This window comes from Chiloscyllium plagiosum, unplaced genomic scaffold, assembly GCF_037043375.1.
Source record: "Chiloscyllium plagiosum isolate Xiang-an unplaced genomic scaffold, Cpla_swu_hap1 HiC_scaffold_36, whole genome shotgun sequence".
Classification (NCBI taxonomy): Eukaryota; Metazoa; Chordata; class Chondrichthyes; order Orectolobiformes; family Hemiscylliidae; genus Chiloscyllium; species Chiloscyllium plagiosum.
This window is the reverse complement of record NW_028270174.1, coordinates 40,945,335-40,966,908: the sequence shown is the minus strand read 5'-3', so window position 1 is coordinate 40,966,908 and position 21,574 is coordinate 40,945,335. Positions and strand designations below refer to the sequence as shown.

The 21,574-nt window shown below is 39.1% G+C and overlaps 1 protein-coding gene across 12 annotated transcripts in view; it reads left to right on the top strand.

The window, feature by feature from the left end:
• Nucleotides 1–21,574, top strand: part of bltp1 (bridge-like lipid transfer protein family member 1) — a 434,366-nt gene that overhangs the window by 294,323 nt on the left and 118,469 nt on the right. For 11 of the 12 annotated variants that reach the window (XM_087980106.1, XM_043674037.2, XM_087980105.1 and 8 more), the window contains 3 exons: nucleotides 13,525–13,575; nucleotides 14,785–14,991; nucleotides 21,146–21,384. In XM_087980106.1, coding sequence (XP_087836232.1) covers nucleotides 13,525–13,575; nucleotides 14,785–14,991; nucleotides 21,146–21,384 — 497 coding nt within the window. The remainder of the gene's footprint in view (nucleotides 1–13,524; nucleotides 13,576–14,784; nucleotides 14,992–21,145; nucleotides 21,385–21,574) is intronic. The other variant, XM_087980107.1, reaches the window with a different exon arrangement.

Genomic DNA, 21,574 nt, shown 5'->3' with positions numbered 1-21,574 from the left:
AATTAGTCTTAAAAATGCAAAAAAGAATGAGGCAAGGTGAATGAAGTAGAGAATGCAAGATGAGGTAAGTGAGAGTACTCTTATTTTGATTTATTCTTTTTTTGATGGTGATTGTTGACTGACTTATTTAGATTTTGTCCCAAAAGGTACTAGAGGTATCAGGGCAGCTAGATTCCCCCTTGTGCATCACAATCCCTTTTGTTGTAGCTGAGGTGGTATCCACTTCCTAAAAGTCCTCTTGAAAATATTTTGCTAGGTCTTGTTTGGCTAGTTCTATTGTTTTCTATCTGTTTTGCTGCCGCTCTGATGAATATAATTGTGGGAAATGAAATAGATGGCCTTCTATCTTCAGTTGTCTCTCTGTCACACGCAGCATTGGTGTAGTATTATGCTAACTTGTTGCCTGGCTTTATTTCTGCTATATTTGTTTTTTGATTGACTAGGACAGTGCATCAGTTGAACTGATTTGGCACTCCCAAGAGATGTATATAACAGAGGAAACAATGATTTATAAAGAGCCTTTCGTGACTTTAGAATGTCCAAACATTTTTACAGCCAGTTGCTGAATATACTCATCAGAATTGGTATCATATAAGAGTCAACTCCATGATCTTTACCCTTAAAAGGAAAGGAACTTACTATATCCTCAAGTAAAAGTAAACTGTTGTTTTTTCAACAAAGACTAAACAAAACAAAGAATGGTTTCTACAATCATCAAAAATTTAAATTCATTATTCATTACCATATTGCATTCAGTTTTTATTGTCAGTTAGTACAATAAAAATGTAATTCGAATTTGATCTTTGGGGACAGAAACTGTCTGGAGTATAAAAATATGGATGTGGAAACTGGATGCAGAGGGCAGCTTTCAGGTGAATATTAAATAAATGTACGCATGGGCCTTGTACTCAACTATTGTCCTCAATCTTCCTGGAGCAGGGAAAGAGAGCTTACCAATCAAGCTCATGCAATTGTAGACTCATTGTAATCCCCCTGCACGTGCGGAGGGATTGTCCCATACTGTGATATTTTCTAACAACGTAGCCCTCCCTTTTTTTTCTCTTACCCCATTGAAATTGCAGATTCAACTGACATTTCCTCTCCCAGGGTGTGGAGGGATGCTGGGAAATTCCTCAATAAATCACAGGGTGAAAGAAAGAGAGGCATGTTAAAGGGCTGGTCCTCATAACCTTGTGGGTTCTTTTGAGATCTATGCAAGTTGTGCAGAGCAGGTCTTTTATCATTTGATCTGAGCTCCTTGAAAACACAACCCTTTTAAATGTCAACTTATTCATGTTTTTGCCTGAAAGAAAAGTCTCACAATACTGACTTTTACAAAAATACATATGGTAAATACTTTCTGAAGTGTCAGTGCTATTGTAGGAAAAGGAGCAGGCTGTTAGCGCATAAAATGTGCAATTGACACATTAATCTATTTCAGTGAGGTTGGTTGAGGAACAAGTATTGATTAGGACACTGGGGAGAATTCTTCAGCTGTTATTTCAAATAGTACCACAGGATCTTTAACAACACCTAAACAGATGGTTTAATCTTTAATCAACAAAGCTATACTGCTGCACTGAAATGTCAGTTCTGTTTCTGTGCTCAAATCTTGAGTGAAACTTGAGCTGATAACCTTCTGATCTGAATGGTGAGACTGCTACCACTTGATCAACCACTGATACAAAGTACAAATAAGCTGTTTGGAAATGAGCTCAATGTAATGGATTCAGAGTTGCATGTGTTACTTGTTAATTTCAAGATAAAGGGTAACATTCCCAAGATCATTTTGGCAAAAGTCAACAGATGCACTTGGGATTGCTTAAAATTATTCTAAAATATACACTGGATGCATAATACTTGGCATTGTTACAAATGTATTACATTCTATTCCTGGTTTAGTTTCTCTCATTTCCAGTTTCAGCAAACTGAAAATGCACAACAAATAGTTGGAGTAGGGGTCTGTTAGCTCAATTTGCTGGAAAGCTGTTCTGAGATGCACTGTGATGCCAACAACTTGGGATCAATTTCTGTACTGGCTGAGGTTACCATAAAGGACTCAACTTCTTAACCTTTCCCTTCACTGAGATATGGTGACCCTTCAATTAAACCATCACCAGTCACAACTGTAATGAGAGAGCAGCCGTATGACCTGGTAGAGCTGCCGCCCACCGTGTGGGCAGCACGGTGGCACAGTGGTTAGCACTGCTGCCTCACAGCGCCGGAGACCCGGGTTCAATTCCCGCCTCAGGCGACTGACTGTGTGGAGTTTGCACGTTCTCCCCTTGTCTGCGTGGGTTTCCTCCGGGTGCTCCGGTTTCCTCCCACAGTCACAAAGATGTGCAGGTTAGGTGAATTGGCCATGCTAAATTGCCCATAGTGTTAGGTAAGGGGTAAATGTAGGGGTATGGGTGGGTTGCGCTTCGGCGGGTCGGTGTGGACTTGTTGGGCCGAAGGGCCTGTTTCCACACTGTAATGTAATCTAATCTAAAAAAAAAAGCTCCGGCATCTTTACCTTTAGTTTGCGAATTGTTTTTTTGTATTTATGAGGTATTATTATTTAAATGAATGTTATTCCCTTAGTTTAACAATTAATAATAATAATGAGGAAAGTTAGTTCAGTTTGCTGGACTGCTGGTTTACGAATCAGAGTGACACCAGAGTGTAGGTTCAGTTGCCACACGAGCAGAGTTTACCTTGAAAGTCCAGACTTCTCAACCTTACCCTTCACCTGAGGCATTGTAGCCCTCATGTTAAATTCACCATCAGTTTCTAATGCGAAAGTAGCTCTACTGTCCTCTGGCATGATTAGATTAGATTCCTTACAGTATGGAAACAGGCCATTTGGCCCAACAAGTCCACACCAACCCTCCGAAGAGTAACCCACCCAGACTCATCCCCCTACCCTATATTTACCTCTGACAAATGCACCTAACACTACAGACAATTTAGCACGGCCAATTCACCTGACCTGCACATCTTTGGATTATGGGAGGAAACTGAAGCACCCGGAGGAAACCCACGCAGACACAGGGAGAATGTGCAAACTCCAAACAGACAGTTGCCAGAGGGTGGACTAACCACTGAGCTACTGTGCCGCCCATGATGGTGACTTTACAATTACAGGGATGATAAAAATAGAATAAAAGCAAAAAGTGCTGCAGAAAGTCAGCACATCTGGCAGCATCAGTGGTGAGAGAAATAGTTCATGTTTCAAGTCTAATATCATTTTTCTTTTCCAAACCTGATGAGACTTGAAGAATAGGAATCATTTAGGGTGTAGGTTTGCTCGGTGAGCTGTAGGTTTGATATCCAGACGTTTCGTTACCTGGCTAGGTAACATCATCAGTGGCGACCTCCAAGTGAAGCGAAGCTGTTGTCTCCTGCTTTTTATTTATATGTTTGTCCTGGATGGAGTTACCATACATCAAAGAAGTCTCAGAAATGACAGCCAGACTACTAAGACCCCTCGGAATCCTAGTAGCACACAAACCCACCAACACTCGCAAACAAAAACTAACAAGCTTAAAAGACCCAGTACAACCTATGGACAAAACCAACATCATCTACAAAATTCCATGCAAGGACTGCCACAAACACTACGTCGGGCAAACAGGAAGAAAGTTAGCCACCAGGATACACGAACACCAGCTAGCCACAAAAAGACACGACCCTCTCTCTCTCATAGCCCTACACACAGATGAAAAAAACCCACCATTTCAACTGGGACAACACATCTATCCTGGGACAGGTTAAGCAAAGATATGCCAAAGAATTCCTAGAGGCCTGGCACTCCAACCACAATGCCATAAACAAACACATATATATAAATACCATCTATCAACCCCTCAGAAAACAAACAGGAAATGACATCACCACAAACCCCAGGAACCCCATCCAGGAGAAAGATATAAATAGAAAGCAGGAGACAACAGCTTCGCTTCACTTGGAGGTCGCCACTGATGAGGTTACCTAGCCAGGTAATGAAATGTCTGGATATCAAACCTACAGCTCAGCGAGCAAAGCTACACCCTAAACCTCAACCTGAGCTACAAACCTTGCAATTGGAATCATATTTGAATTTGAAAAATTAACTCAGTTTCTCTTTATTTCTCTCTTCTTTTTCCCTCCTCTTAGACGAATCACAATGGAGTGTTTTTCTGCATGGATACTGCCAGATATCCTGTGTTTCTGCAGCACTTTGTTTTCATTTGAGATTTCCAGCACCCAGAGTTTTTGCTTCTGTAAAGTTTCTCATGTTAATGGAGATGCGTTTTCAAGCAGATCTTTTGGATCACAGTGGGGAGCCCCTAAGCTTAGTGGACCTTTCTCCCTTGGGGTTATTTATGGATAGAAAGCAGTACCTGTGGGCATTCCTGGAAATTAAGAGCTGAGTTTATCTGCAGCAGATCTTCAAAGCTTAAATGCTGCTATATAGAAATGCAGGCAGCTTGCAAAGCTAGATTTAGAAAAATATCATCCCACTTCTCCAGCCTCTGCAAGCCTGCTTTCACAGGCTGTGCCTACCTGAATAAACTGGAGATACCCACCACTGATTTTTGGATGCCTGGCCTTTGTTGCATTTCTCTGTGTTAAGTGTTCAAAGGTCACAAATGGAACAAGGTACATTTGTCTGATTCGAGGATACCTCTCACTCTTAGATGGAAAAAAAGAACAGAACAGATGCAAGAATTCAAATATTTAGTGAACATAATATCTGCAGATTGAAAGTGCAGCAAAAAAGAAAGAAATGAGAAATGCTATGTTTAGCAAGAAGACAGTTGCAGAACATAGAGCTCAGGGTTTCAGACAGAGAGCAACAAGTGGAGTCACTGTGGTGGCATTTGTCAGGCTGAAAGTTGAATGGGTAGTGTGTTCAGAGGGGTGGTGTAAATGTCATACCTTAACAACATTTTCAACAATCGTGGTCCATTCTGGATACTGGTGGGGGAGATGGTTTCTCAGCAAAGTACAGCCATCACCACTAGTGAGCTAGCTGTACAGGACAGAATGGAAAAGAGTGGGATAGCAGTAGTGATAGTGGTTTGATTAATTAGGTTACTCCCAGTACTGTGTGCTAGTAAGTAAAGAAATACAATAAGAATTTGTGGCTAATAAGATGGTGTGGGATGGAGAGTTTCAAATTACTGGGGCACTGGGACTGGTTCTGGGATTGATTACATCCCTTACAAGCTGGACCGGCTGCACCTGAACAGACTTAGGACTAAGTTCTTTGTGGGGAGTTGTGATAATGCTGTTGGTGAGGCTTTAGACTAAATTGAATGGACATGGGAATCAGGGTGCACAAACCACTGATAGTGCTGGAATGAAGGACAGTAAGTTGAGTAAGGGAATCAGAGAATAGTAGAGAATAGTATTAGGGTGCACAAACCACTGGGAGTTGTTTCCCCCCACAATCCAAAGATGTGCAGGTCAGGTAAATTGCCCATCGTGTTAGATGCATTAGATTAGATTAGGTTACTTACAGTGTGGAAACAGGCCCTTCGGCCCAACAAGTCCACACTGACCCTCCAAAGAGCGACCTTCCGAAGAGCAACCCACCCAGACCCATTCCCCTACATTTACCTCTTCATCTAACACTACGGGCAATTTAGCATGGCCAATTCACCTAACCTGCACGTGTTTGGACTGTGGGAGGAAACCAGAGCACCCGGAGGAAACCCACGCAGACACGGGGAGAATGAACAAACTCCACACAGACAGTTGCCTGAGGCGGGAACTGAACCAGGGTCTCTGGCACTGTGAGGCAGCATTGCTAACCACTATGCCACCATGCCGCCCATTAGTCAGAGGGAAATGGGTTTGGGTGGATTACTCTTCGAAGGGTCGGTGTGGACTGGTTGGGCTGAAGGGCCTGTTTCCACACTGTGAGGGATCTAATCTAATCTAATAAATTAATAGATGGAGTCAGAGTAAGGGAAAAATGATACATTGTAATTCATATATTTACTGTTCATGTTTGTAAAAGCACGAAGTATAGCATTGGAGAGTAGTCTCCAGTATTTGAGAGAGAGGATGACTTAGAATGTCCCAGAGCATTCCACAGATTGATTTGGCCAGAATTAAAGAACAAGAATGGTGCTGTTGTGCTACATGATGTAGTCTGCACACCACCAAATAATGTTCAGGAAGATTTGTCTTACACAACTATGTGTCACAACCAACATACTGACGCACTCCCAAATAAAGGAAAATCTCAGAGATTCATTAAATCAGATAGTGTAAAAGAGGCCCATTGAGTTTGCACTGACACATGGGAATCACCTGACCTTCAACCTAATCCCATTTACTAGCCTTGAATGTAATGATGTGCCAAGTGCTTTTAAAGGATGTGAGGCAATTTGCCTCTACCACCCTCCCAGGCAGCGCGTTCCAGACTGTCATCACCCTCTGGGTAATAAAGCTTTTCCTCTCATTTCCCCCAAACCACCTGCCCCTCACCTTGAACCTGTGTCAGCTCATGAGGCACCATTCAACTAAAGGAACAGCAGTTCTTTATCCACTGTCTAATTTTGTACACGCAAATCAGATCACCCCTCAGTGTTCTCTGCTCCAACAAAAGTAACCTAAACCTATCCAACCTTTCTTCATAACTTACATTTTTCTCTTCCTCTTCACCCCTTCCAATGCAATCACACCCTTCTTGTAATGTACAGATCAGAACTACATGCAATATTCTAGCTGTGGTCTCACCGAGTTCTATATACTCCTAACATGCCTTTCATGCTTTTGTAATCTATAATTCATTTGATAAAGGCCAGTGCCCCATATATCTTTTTCACCATCCTACTAATATACCTTCCGTTATCACAGATCTATAGGCAAACATTCCAAGGTTCCTTTGTTACACAGTGTCATGCAGTTCATTGAATACTTCCTTGTCAAGTTACTCCTATATAACATGTCTCCAAAGCAATATAACATATGTTGGGATGTTCCAAATGGAAATCAAACTAATTAACTTTCAAAACAGCCCTTTGATACTGTGACCCTCATTAATAAATTAAATCTCTAATTGAGATAACAATTCTGTTTGCACTGTTATTTGCTGCACTCTAGAATCCCTTGTTTTCAAGGTGTTTTTGACTTCGTGATTAATAATTTAGATCCCTTATAGAAGTAGCTGTGGACATTCTACTCCTACTGAGAGCACAGACATGGGTCATCTCTTCTTTAGGATTTCTCAACTTCAAACTCTGACCTTATAAAATAAGCACATTACCTTTTGAAATGGAATTAACCCACATCTGTTTGTTTTGCATTTGTGTTTTAGACATTTACCTCTCATTCCAGTTGCTGTTTATTTAAAAAAGAAATTTGCAACAGTGTTCAGTTCCATTCACAACCTCCTAGATAATGAAACTGCATTTACAGACATGCAGCAAGACCTGGGCAATATGTAGGCTTGGATTGATTAGTGCTGAAAATGTGTTGCTGGAAAAGCGCAGCAGGTCAGGCAACATCCAAGGAGCAGGAGAATTGACGTTTCAGGCATGAGCCCTTCTTCAGGAATTGATTGATTGATTGGATTGACTAGTAACAAGTAATATTCGTGCCAAACAATGACCAAGGGAGAATCTAACTGACTCTCCTTAACAATACTACCATTCGCCACTGTCACTATCCAGTAAGTTACATTTGATCAGAAAGTTAACTGGACCAGCTGTATAGGTATTCTGGCTGTGTGAAAATTCAGGCTGATAGTTCTCTGGCAAGAAATTCACCACCTGAGTCCCCAATGCTTGTCCATCATGTATGATGCACATGTCAATATTCTCCACTTAAATGAGTACCACTCCAATAACAAAAACAGTTTGAAGCTAGATGGGACAAAGCTGTCTGCTTGTTTGTCAACACCTCCACTCCTTCACTATCTATGCATAATGGTAGCTTTGTGTATCATCTACAAGATGCCCTGCAGCATTTTGCTGAGACAGCTATGGCACTACCTTCAACAGCACTGTCTAGACCTGTGACCTCTAACACCTGCTATATTTCTGGCTGATGGCAATACTGAACAAGTTCAGTCCCAGAGAGAGAACTGGTTTTACAGACATATTATTTTTGCAATCTGGTCACTCATTGAATGTATTTCAATGAGACTGCTAATGTATTTTTAATAAAAGAACATCAAACATAATGTAAATTCTTTTTTATGCCTGTAAGATATTTTGGAAAGAATCTTATTCGGCAAAAGAAATTCAGGCCTTTTCCCCAGCCATAATCTCTACAGGCACTCAATCCCACTGAAGTATCACTCCTATCATGACTTTCGAATGTGCTATTTCACTTGCACATTTGCAATCTTTTCCATTTGGGCTTTAAGTACATTGGCCAGATTTGATTCTCTCTGTCTCCCTCGGATGCAAAAGTATAGGTAACCAATTGACTTTTGTCACTGAACCTTAAAAGAAACTTCAGGTCTTTCCCATCCTTTCTCCTTGGACTAAAAACAAACTGAAGACTTCTTTCCAGCCAAAGACGTCCACAAAATAAACATTTTCAGCCAAGATAGTTCCACAAAATTCAAAACAGTCTTTTTGTTATTATGACTTCTCGTCTAAGGTAACATGCCAGTGATCAGTGCCCATCTTTCTGTAGATTTTAAAATCTCAACTTTATAAACATTCAGCAGATATTTCTTCGGTAGCTAATCAAATTATTTAGTTCAAGTCACAAGTTTTATTAGAAGTGATAGTTGAATTCACTAATCAAAACCAATTTTCTGAACTGTTAAAAAAGAAAACAAGTCCTCTTCACAAAACTACACCAAATATCTATCTACTATTTTAATGTACTTCAGAATCCAAAATTTGAAATGATGATATGTTGTAAATCTTTATCATACATTTCAACAAATTAAGGGCAACACAGTTATGGAACTCTATCTTCAACTTTCTGTCCAAGTCATATACTTCTCTGACTTAGAACATTTTTATTGTTCCTTCACTTATCACAGTTTTAAAGTCTTAGAACCTCCCAGCCCTACGTGTGTACCTGCATCCCCTGGTTTGCAACAGTTCAAGGAGGTGCTTCTCCACCACCATCTCAAGGGAAGTTGGTGATGGGTAATAAATGCAGACCATGCCAGCTGGGGACACATCTCAATGTTTTTTATTACAGGAAGGTGGGCAATCAAACATGTTACCATTTTCTCTAGAAGAGACAAAGGTATTGGTGGAAATTCTGTGATCACTGGTAAGGTAACAAGATTTGATGTTGATCTGAAAGAAATCTACCCACAAAGGTCTAATGGTCTCTGTGCTGTAGGCTTAACTTTTAATGTTATTTTGCATTGTCAACAGGAAATTCAAACAGCCAGCAATAGTGATGTTTAATACCATGTTACAGAAGATGAAAAACCTATAACGTTAAGTTGAAGTTTAAAAATAATGCAATTTTTAAAAATAAAGTTGGCAAAATTGTTTACCATATTCTTCATATCAACCATTCTTGCCATGTTTACCTTGAAGCACGTTTTTCTTAGTTGATCCATATTTTCACGTAATCTGGACTGAAAAATTGCATTCAGGGCTTTCGTATATGTACTATCGTTGATGGCCAGAATTACTGTTTCTGTTTGGAGTGGCTGAAGCTGGTCAACTCTATTTAATATGGCAAAATCCCTGGTGTGAAGACAAGTCTTAGAAAAATGCATTTCAGATTTTCTGTATCTTATGTTCCCATTGTTTTTTTTTGTTCAACAGAGACTCAAAGTGAGTTAGAATGATGCATAGCAACTATAACATGTTGCTATGACTCACACTATACCATAGCAAACTTCAGCAAAGCAAATCATAAAAACAATTTCTCTGGTTAAGGACAATAAGTGCTGGAGTAGTTTAGCAGGTCTAGAAGTATCTGTGGAGAGAGAAACAGTTAGCATTTCAAGTCCGATTTAACTTACTATCAGAACTGAACCTGCTGTTTTTATTTCTAGTTTTCCAGTATCTTATGCACTTAATGGTAAAGTCCTAGAGAGTGTTGATGAACAAAGAGACCTTGGAGTGCAGGTTCATAGCTCCTTGAAAGTGGAGTCGCAGGTAGATAAGATAATGAAGAAGACGTTTGGTATGCTTTCCTTTATTGGTCAGAGTGTTGAGTATAGGAGTTGGGAGATCATGTTGCGGCTGTACAGGACATTGGTTAGGCCACTGTTGGAATTTTGCGTGCAATTCTGGTCTCCTTCCAATTGGAAAGATGTTGTGAAATATGAAAGGGTTCAGAAAAGATTTACAAGGATATTGCCAGGGTTGGAAGATTTGAGCTATAGGGAAAGATTGAATAGGCTGGGGCTGTTTTCACTGGAGCGTCGTGGCTGGGGATGACCTTATAGAAGTCTATAAGATCATGAGGGGCATGGATAAGATAAATAGACAACGTATTTACCCTGGGGTGGGGGAATCCAGAACTAGAGGACATAGATTTAGGGTGAGAAGGGAAAGATATATGAGACCTAAGGGGCAATGTGTTCACGCAGAGGGTGGTACGTGTATGGAATGCGGTACCAGAGGAAGTGGTGGAGGCTAGTACAGTTGTAATATTTAAAAGGCTTATGTGTGGGTATATGAATAGGAAGGGGTTGGAGGGATATGAGCTGGGTGCTGGCAGGTGGGACTAGATTGGGTTGGGATATCTGGTCGGCATGGACAAGTTGGACTGAAGGATCTGTTTCCGTATTGTACATATCTATTACTCTATCTGCAATATTTTGCTTTTATTATTGTTTTGGTTAGAATTTGATAATAGGTAATTATTAAATATATTACTTGGGAATCTTGGGTATAATCAGCTATTGTATCTCATGACTCAATTTTTAAAACTCATTTGTGGGACTTGGGCATTGCTAGCTGGCCAACATTGATAGCCCATCCCTATTTACCCTTGAGAAGGTGGTGGTGAGCTTGTTGTGGGTTTACCTACAATGCCGGTAGGGAGAGGATTCCAGCACTTTGACCCAACGACTGTGAAGGGACGGCGGTATATTTCCAAGTCAGGGTGGTGAGTGGCTTCGAAGGGAACTTGCAGGTGGTGGTGTTCCCAAGTACCTACTGCCCTTGTCCTTCCAGATGGAAGTGGTCGCAGGTTTGGAAGGTGCTGTTTATGGTGTTCCCAAGTACCTACTGCCCTTGTCCTTCCAGATGGAAGTGATCGCAGGTTTGGAAGGTGCTGTCTAAGGATCTTTGGTGAATTTTTACAGTGCATCTTGTAGATAATACACACTGCTACTACTGCGCGCCGGTGGTGGAGGGATTGAATGTTTGTAGATGTGGTGCCAATCAAGCGGGTTGCTTTGTTCTGGATGGTGTCAAGCTTCTTGAGTGTTATTGGAGTTGCAATCAACCATGCAAGTGGAAAGTATTCCATTAGACTCCTGACTTGTAGATGGTGGACAGACTTTGGGGTGTCAGGAGGTGAGTTACTTGCCGCAGTATCCCTAGTGTCTGACCTGCTCTTGTAACCACTTTGTTTATGTGGTGAGTCCGGTTGAGTTTCTGGTCAATGGTAACTCAAAGGATGTTGACAACGGAGGATTCAGTGATGGTCATACTGTTGAATGTCAAGGGGCGGTGGTTAGTCATCTCTGTTAGTGGTGGTCATTGTCTGGCATTTATGTGGCGCAAATGTTACTTGCCACTTGTCAGCCCAAGCCAGGATGTTGTCCAGATCTTGTTGCATTTGAGCACAGATTGCTTCAGTATCTGAGGAATCGCGTATGGTCCTGAGCACGGTGCAATCACAGTTATGTTATATATTATCAGTCAAACCCACTGAAACATGCATTGAACGTCCTGCCCTTGGCACTTTTTAATGCAAAGTTATGCAAAGTAGTACTCATAATTGCAAATACAGCGACACACAATAAGCAAAAAAAAGTCCCATTGTTTTATTGTACCTTTTCACTGCGCACACTAATTTATGGAGTCCAGAATGCTTGTAACCAAGTTATTACTGGATTTTGGAATTTTATGGATTGTAGAATAACATTAGAAAAGCTTAACTGTTCTATAAATGACTTAGATGAAGGAATTGAAGGTATGGTTGTTCATTTTGTTGATTATACAAAGATAGGCTGGAAAATAAGTAGTGAAGAGGACAGAAGGTTATAAAGAGTATAGATAATTGAGTGGGTAAAGATCTGGTAAATGGAGGGAAAATTTGAAATTGTTCATATTGTAGGAATAACATATCTAAATCAGGAGAGATTGCAGAGCAAGGAGATGCACAGGGATCTGATGTTTTTGTATGTGAATCACAAATATTTAATATGAAATTACAGCTAGTAATTTGGAAAGATGATAGAAGGTTATTGTTATTAGAAGGGGAATCAAATACAAAAGAAAGAGAGGTAATGTGTCATTTATATAGGACAACAACTAGTGTGCTTTGTAAAGTATTGGTCATTTGGAAGGAAGTAGATATGTTGGCAATAGTCCAAGGAAAGTTCATTAATATTTGAAATAGGTAAATTGTCTTATGATTAGAGGTTGGACAGACTTGACTTGTACCCTCTGGAGTTTAGAAAGATGAGAAACAAGTTGATTAAAACATGTAAGATCTGGATGAGTCAGAGCACTGTGAATGAGAAATGGATGTTTTCTCATACACTAGAATCTAGAACTACAGGTCATTGCTTCAAAATAAGAGGTCATCATTTAAGATAGATGAGAAAAGATGTTTTCACATTGTTTTTGGAACTCCTCTTCAAAAGACGGTGGAGCGTTGTCTTTGAATATTTTTGAGATGGATAGAGGTAGATACGCTCTTGATAAGTAGAGGGAGTAAGAGGTCATCAAGGGCAGGCAATAACGTGGAGTAATCTGCTTAGCAAAGGTGTATTGATCCATTAAGGGAATGAGCAGCCTACTAATTTGTATGTTCATACATATGGTCCAGTGACAATTTTTGGAACCTGATAATTGGTGACATTTGAAATGTTGAAATAGTGAAAGGTAACGTCTGATTTCTGATAGTGGTGGTCCATGACTGACTGCTTCTTTTCTTTAACACTAGTCCTTTTACTTGGCATACAATATTGGATATCACTGGAAATGTATAACTTGATGAGCCCAGATTATTTGAAATTGCAGTGCTTTTCTTGCATATTTTCTTTTAAATCTGTTAAACGCATTATGACTTTTAAGTTTCTGAATATTCCTACAAACTGTAGTTCGTCCACAAGTTGATGAATTTCACAATGCTTGTTTACTAATACAGTACGTCTTCATAAATTTACAGTTCTTTTTATTATTGATGTGGTTACCCTTAGTGTGTGTTGTATTATGGTAAAGAAATTAATCATGTTTAATAATGAGAAAAATGTATTTTACTGAAATTCAGCTGATGAGTTTGAGTATTTTGATCAAATTAATGAAATGTTACAAAATATATAGATCTGCACACTAAGGGGTCCACTGTTTGAATAGACGTTTGTGCATGAATGTCTATATTTCATTTGCTCTCTTTTTATTTTCTTGCTTTCTCTACAACCATCTTGCTTAGGCTGGAGGATTTTCCAACTTCACCTACAAGTACAGTCAAACAAGAATTTCTGTATGTCAAACTAGCATGATTTCAGTTTGCATTTTTGACTTAGTGGAAACACTAACAGAACTCTTTCTAATTTAGCCCAGTATTACGTCATAATATTATGTTAGAACAGTTCAAAGGATGTATTAATTTCCTCAAAAGAATAAATATTTTACTTTTAATTTGTGCATGTATATTTTAATGCCTACTGTTCATTTACCTTAAATTAGAAAACAGACAAATTTATGATTAATGAATAATTACAAAAGCTTTTGTGGTCTTCATAGCTTCCATAATGCTGAATTAACTAACTTGTAGCTTTGTAAATTTAAACATAAATTTTTCTACTATGTATATTTTTCTATACTTAGAAAACCTTTGGTTTGATGCTACAGTTTACTTTTAACTGAAGACAGGAATTATTTGATTGAACTGGTGAACTTAGAAATATGTAAATCCAAAATAAATTGAATGCAGATAATATTTAAACATCACAGGATATTGCTGTTCTCATATTTAAATGTAGTGTTTCTTTTATTTGTTTTGAATTTCTGACTTAGTTTCTGATTTTGGGTCATGAATAGTAAACTGCTTTGGTTTAGTATCATTCTATAATATTAGAAATAAATAGAATTATAGTTCAACATGAGAAATATTGACTGGAAGTGAAAGCTATGGTGTATAATTTCAGAAATCCCATTATAGAGAAAGATTCTACAATAAATAAAGTAAGGAAGGTGTAGAAATACTAGGGTACTCTCTGAGTTACAATTGCTCAGACTTGCTGTTTTGTTTCCTATAGCTGCGAGAAATCTTCCAAATTTTCAAATACTGTTTATGAAAGTTTATAATGTGAAGAGTAATTGATAAATTTTACTGTTCAGAAAACCAACAACAAGAGTACAAACATTTAAAGTTGCTAATTAATGGTGAAGTGGGAAAGAACTAACTTTCATAGAGGATGGTCAGAATGTGGAATTCTCTGGCACATTGCCAATTTGTTGCTCAAGCAAAGTTCATTAATTTTAAAAAAAGTCATTGTTGAAAAGAGTAATATTGAAATATGTTGGGATCAAGCAGGAAAATTGGATTAGATTGGGTGTTTAATTTATCAATAGTTTGACATGATAAATGAATGATCTGTTTCTGTGCTGAAGCATTTTGTTTCTTCCTGTTTGACATTTTCAATATTGTTGGCAGATGAATTTTGATGTGTTGTGTTTCTCTTTCTAGAACGGTAGTTAAATGCAGTATTGCCAAATCTCAGGCTCTTTATAGTGCCCAGAGAGGATTGAAGACGAACAACACAATGGTTATAAAAGTAGGAGCCATTAGTATCAATATCCCACAGCATCCTGCCACATTGCACAGTATGATGGTTCGCAGTTCTCATCAGCTCTCCAAGCAGATTTCTGATCTCATTCGTCAACCATCAACAAAGTAAGCATTTCACAAAAAAAACATAAGGTTTTTTTTTATTGTAAACTCATGGAGAGGTTTGGAAACCATGGTTGAAAACCAGCAGCTTCATACAAATGAGATAAACTTAACACACATATGTGAATTTATTTATGTGCATCCAAAATGTAGACTTAGTTCTTAAAAGGAGCAGCAATCCCTGTCTGAATACCACTCTGTTCCTATTTTCCTGTGCCCCAACAAAGCTTTGCATTTTGGGTCAGATTTTCTGGTCTCAGCATCTTCAGAATGGTCTTCCTGCATTAGGATTAGGATAAGCTCTTCATGTCCTGCTGATCATTGACATGATACAGAGACAAACTTGCTTTTTTTAAGGCATCAGCTGCCTTATCCTGGTAAGTATTTTGACACACTGAAAATGTTTGTGACATGTAAGCAGTTTTGATATTTTAGTGAATGGGTTATGAGGGAATGAGTGGGTGGCTATGTAGGTACATCGGTGGGTAGCTTGACAACTGGGTTTGGTGATGGGTGGGTAAGACTGCAGCTGGGGAGGGTGCTGAGGTCAAGCTGAGTCACTAGGTAGTTGGGTCATATTGTGAGAGGTTGTCAGGTTTGAGGCTAGTCAGTTTCAGTCAGGGAGTTGGTGGGCAGGTCAGGAGGAAGAGGGTGGCAGCATAGAGAGTGCTGTGCCAGTGTATGATTGACAAATGGATAAGTTGCAGATTTTCCAAGGAATTAAGTTAGGATTTTTCTGTCTGACATTTCCTGGGTAACTATTCAGTTAGTAACTCAGAATCAAAAACTTTCTTAGAAAGTCTTGGGAAACAAGAGTGTTAACAAGGGGAACAAGGTTGAATCTTTGTAGGCAATTCTCAGTGAGTTCGTGCTTCCACAGGGTTCCAAAGTGCATCTTAGGTTGTATGTCCCATCTCTTTGATCTGGAGACCCAAAGATAATGGGCTATTCCTTTCTGAACGAGTTCTAGCTAATTTAAATTAATCAATATGAACTGCTTGCACGCGCTCCCTTGGACCCTGTTCCATAGATTGACCTTTTGCTGAATGAAATATTGTTCCTGCAGATTGGATTTTAAGTTTAATTGCCCAGCACCAGGACCAGGAAGAAAATAATGGACTCTGGTGCTTCTCCCATTTACAGGCCCCTTACTCCACCTGTCTATATTGTGCAACCAACTCTGCTTTAGATTAGATTAAGATTAGATTCCCTCCAGTATAGAATCAGGCCCTTCGACCCAACAAGTCCACACCAACCCACTGAAGAGTAACCCCCCCCCCCCGAGATTCATTTCACTACATTTACCCCGGACTAATGCACCTAACACTATGGGCAATTTAGCATGGCCAGTTCACCTAACCTGCACATCTTTTAGAGTGTGGGAGGAAACCCATGCTGACACGGGGAGAATTTGCAATCTCCCACACAGACAGTCGCCTGAGGCCGGAATCGAACCCGGGTCCCTGACTGTGAGGCAGCAATGCTAATCACTGAGCCACCGTGCCACCCCTTCTTAGGTAATTCTAATTCCTTTTTTTTTTGAGGGCTCTTGAAACTTTCTTGAGGGCTGCTTCATAATTTTCAGATGCCACTTTTTGGTTTCTGGAGCACTTTTTTACATTCTCACTAACTTATTTATTAAATAATGCAGTCACATAATAGCAATTCCTTTTAATACTTGAGTTAACATTAGATATTTGGATTCGAACAGAATCAGAGGAACTAATCAATTTCCTTAATTATCAACCCTCGATAAAGTCAAAGCGCGTTAATGCTTCAAAAGGTAAGCATTAACTCCCTACACAAAACAGTATTTAAATTGGCTCAAGACCACAGGCAACAGAAGTTTGGTTTTTCAAAATAACTAACAAGTTCTACACAAAAAACGCGATCTCCCTGAACATATTCTGAAGACTGATTGATTGATTGATTAAGTCACAGTTAGTGTTTCCCTCGCATTTCTAAAAACCTGGAACATTTTAACCAGGCAGTCGCTGCGCTATTTACAACATCTTAGATCTCAGTCTTACAGACTTAAATTTAACAGTTGGAAGTGTTGATCTCAGTAGCATCTACTGCATTTCACCCCAAACAGTAGCTCCTGATTTTATGCACCATTAAGATAGAAATCCCACATTTAATTTCAAATTATCCAGGTACCCTTGTTATTGAGTATTCTGTTGTTGACAATTTCAAAATGGTTCCCTCTCCTTTCTAACTTCCTCTGTCCCCACCTTACAACTGTCCCCTCCCAATCAGCTTCCTCCCTTTCATCCCAATACAGCTTTCTTCCTGGTCCCTCACTTTTTTTTTAAAACTTCTTCCCCCAACCAGTCGAGACTCCTACTTCACCCAGTCGCTTGACACCGCTTCCTTCCCCTCAATCCTTTGTAACCTCCTCATTACCCCATCACAACCACTTGCAGTTTGTTCATTACCCTAGCACTTTCTGTCTCCTCAATTCCTCACCCCTTGCAACCTTCTCATTGCCTCCCACCATTCGCAGTCTCCTCCTTTATTCTGCCATCTCATGGAGTCTCCTCCTTCCCCTGCACATCCAGTTCTTCCATCCTCCTCCTTTACCCCCATACCCTTGCAGTTTCCTACTTTCTTCACCTTATCCCTACCGCTTCCTGGCAGGCCTACTAATAGCACACAGGATTGAGAAAAACCTGAGATTGGAGGAGCAACCCCTCAGAATCTCTCTATTTTGCATATGGGGATGATCTCATTCTGGTCATGGAATGGAGCAATTCTGCCCAAGCCCAACCATGCTGAACAAAGGAGCCCTGTGATTTAGCGCTATGTGCGACACTCTGTACTTGGCTCTGCTCAGCACAGGTTGTATCTGTAGTTCAAGTTCAGCATCTGTGTCTGTAGTTCAAGTTCAGGAATATAACAGCTTGACATGATACACAATGTCCAATTTACCAACATCCTAAAAACATGAATCATGACACTTTTTTCCAACGTTATAATCAATCTCTTCATTTATTCTACAGAAGACTAAAGGTCAAAGTCATCTTTTTCTCTTGAGTTTGTTTTACTTACCAGATGTATGTAAAATTTCTGAAAGATATTCGTGCTATTTTTAGGAAAGAGTTGATTTAATTTGAATGAGACAGCACTCAGTGGCCCTTGCTACCTCCTATGGGAAATTGTTTCAAGATTTCCCAGTTTCACATTGCTTTCTTGTAAATTACTTTTGAATTTGCTGCTTGCAGTTCTATACAAAAAGAAGTGGATTGTCTTGATCTATGTTATCTAGTTCAATTCAAATCATTAAAAAAAACGCAAATCTATCATCTCCCAACTTTCTCTTTTCCAATGATAATTTTTCCAGTTGTTTTATTTTGCTCATTGTATTTCAATACCTTTATCTCCTCAATCTTATAGGTTGTTCTCAGAAGCTGTGATTTCCATTGTTGGCCTGTGGGAAATAGAACTGAATATAGAATTCCAAAGGCAGTCACATCAATAATCTATAGATAGCAAGGTTACCTCACTATTTGGGTCGAAATTGTTCTTTTCATAATAGCAACATCTGAATTATGTACTCATTGTTAGTCGAGCACAATTGTGCTAACGTCAATTTATAATTAATCAAAATCTATAAATCTTTCATTTCCCATATACAGTTGACTCTTCTGAGATTTTTGTTTTATTGACTTAGAACAGTATAGCACAGTAACAGGCCCTTCAGCCCACCATGTCTGCACCAACACAATACCATTCTAAACTAATCCCATCTGCCTGCATGTGGTCCGTACCCCTCTAACACTTGCTTGTTACATGTTTGTCTAAATGGCTCTGAAACGTTGCTGTTGTATCTGCTTCTACCACCTTCCCAGGCAACGCATTCCAGGCATGTGCCATCCTTTGTGTAAAAAAACTTGCGTTGAACATCTTAAAACTTTCCTTCTCTCACCTGGGTCTGAGAGGATTGGTATGGACTTGATGGGCCAAATGGCCTACTTCCACACTCTAGGGATTCTATGATTCACCTTAAAACTATGGCCCCTTGTATTTGACATTTCCTTCTGAGGAAAATGATACCAACTATCCCCCTATCGCTGCCTCTTGTGATTTTACTACTTTCATGTTGCTTCTTGGCTCTGACACTCTAGCAAAAGCAATCCAAGTTTGTCCAACCTTATTGTACAAGCCCTTATAGCTAACACCAATCCAGTCAACATCTTGGTTACCTCCTTTGTAGGCTCTCTGCAATCTTCCTGTAGTGTCGTGACCAGAACTGCACACATACTCCAAATGTGGTCCAACTAAAGGGGTTATATAGCCGCAACATGCCTTGCCAACTCATATACTCGTTGCCCAACTGATGAAGGCAGGCATGCTATCTGCTTTCTTTACTACCTATCCACTTGCGTTGCCACTTTCAGGGAGCTGTAGACTTTCATCCCAAGAATTTTGAGTGCTCCTAAAGATCCTGCCACTTACTGTGTATTTTCCTCTTGCATTTGACCTACCAAAATGCATCACCTCATACTTGTTCAGATAAAACACCACCTACCATTTCTCTGCCCAACTTTTCAACTGATCTGTATCCTGCTGTATCCTTTGACAACCGTCCTCACTATCCACAGCTCAACCAATTTTTGTGTCATCAGAAAACTTACTAGTCAGACCATCCACACTTTCATCCAGATATATGTTGTAAGCAGCAGAAGTCCCAGTACTGTTCCTTGTGGAGCACCACTGATCACAGACCTCCAGTCAGCAAACCACTTCATCCACAGTTGCCTTCTGTTTTCCGTGAGCAAGCCAATTTTGTGTCCAATTTATCAACTCACAGTGGACCCCATTTGATTTAATCTTTTGCATCAGCCAAATATGAATGACGTTGTCAAATGCATGTAAAACATTTTTTGTTTATCTACACTGAAATCCATTTGCCAGCTAGGCATCCAGTTTCCCATGGTATTTAAATCTTCCTGTAGCTTCCCTGTTCTGCCTTTTGTGCATTTGTTTCAGTCGTCTTCAAATTTAGCTTCTGTTCTTGTGGAAATTTTTTGAAGATATGTTTATCACTGAAGTTATAAAGCTAAACAGTCAAAGCTACGATTTGTGCCATGGGACATCGTTCAAGTTATAGACATTTCTTTGACATAACAAAATAGACCTGAGTGTTGATCAAAACTATCACCTTGATAAACTGTGTCGATGCTTTGTCTTTTCCTCCTTCCATTTAATTATTATTGTTTGTAATTCCCTGTTAACCATTTCAAAATGGTAAACAAATAACCTTTTATTTGGTTACTTCCTGAACAAAATCAAGAAGAAGAAAAATCTATTTAGAACACATATTCCCATGGCATGTTTTATCAAGTTTGTGCACTCGTATGCACACAGAAAATAGGATCGTTCCACAGAAACAGTTGGCTAAAGTTGTATGCTAAAACACCACAGAAAATAGAAAGAGCAGAAAATCTTTATTTTGCCGTGCAGTTATCACAGTTGTTTCTGAACAGTGCCAAGCAGGGAAAATCTATTTAGGGCCCGCATTTGGGATGGCATGTACTATTAAAGTTTGTGCACTTGTGCAATCACAACAGAAAAGGATCTTTCCACAGGAACCTTTGGCTAAAGTTGTATGCTGAAACATCATATAACATAAAAGGAATAGAAAATATATATTTTGTCATACATTAATCACAATACTAACTGATGGCCAGAGTTTTTTTTAAAACTGCAGATAAAAGTCATTTGACTGTGACCACCATTGAATTTCCAGATAATATTTGTTGAGGTTTTTGTGGACGTAATGGCTGATCAGATGAGAGAGAGAATAACTGTTTCCAGTCTGAAAGCCTTAATAGTATTTTTTTGAATTTGCATCTGAAGTGTAAGAAAATGCTGCAACATTCTTCCAATTATTTTCTGAAGTAAAATTACCCTACGTATAATAACAATGATCACTGGTTCATATATAATTTTGATCAGTTAAGGTCAGAATTTGAAAACTTGCTTAAATGGTTTCATGATAATACTAATAGTGTAAAAAGAATCAATATGTGAATTGCAATTCAAAAATAATTCTTCTGTATTAGTATATGTTAGCAGTCACTTCTGTTCAAGAACAAAATCATTAAATGTTAATATTTAGACAGTATTCAAGTATAATTTTCTTCTTGTGTAGTGTATCGATGACAAAGGAAGATCTCTCCACTCCACAAACATGTGAGAAACCTGTTTCAAGTGTCAATCAAACACCTGTTGAAACAAATGAATTTCCTCAGCTGCCAGAAGGTTTGGAAAAGAAGCCAATTGTACTTAAATTTAGTGCCTTATTGGATGGAATTACCATTGGTGCAGCACTACTGCCATCTCTCAAAGCAGAGTACAAAATGGGCAGGATGAAAAGTCATGGAATGACAGGTACTAGTGTGTAAATTAGCACAAAGTGAATGGCTACAGTCACTGTGAACTATGAAAATTGTTAAAATTTTGCATTAAATAAATGGGAATCCTAAATTGGTTTGATTTTTTAATTTAATTTTGTAAAATCTATCCAAATTCTTGGCACTAGCATAAATGAATGCTGACATGTTCAGTAATTATAAATGTA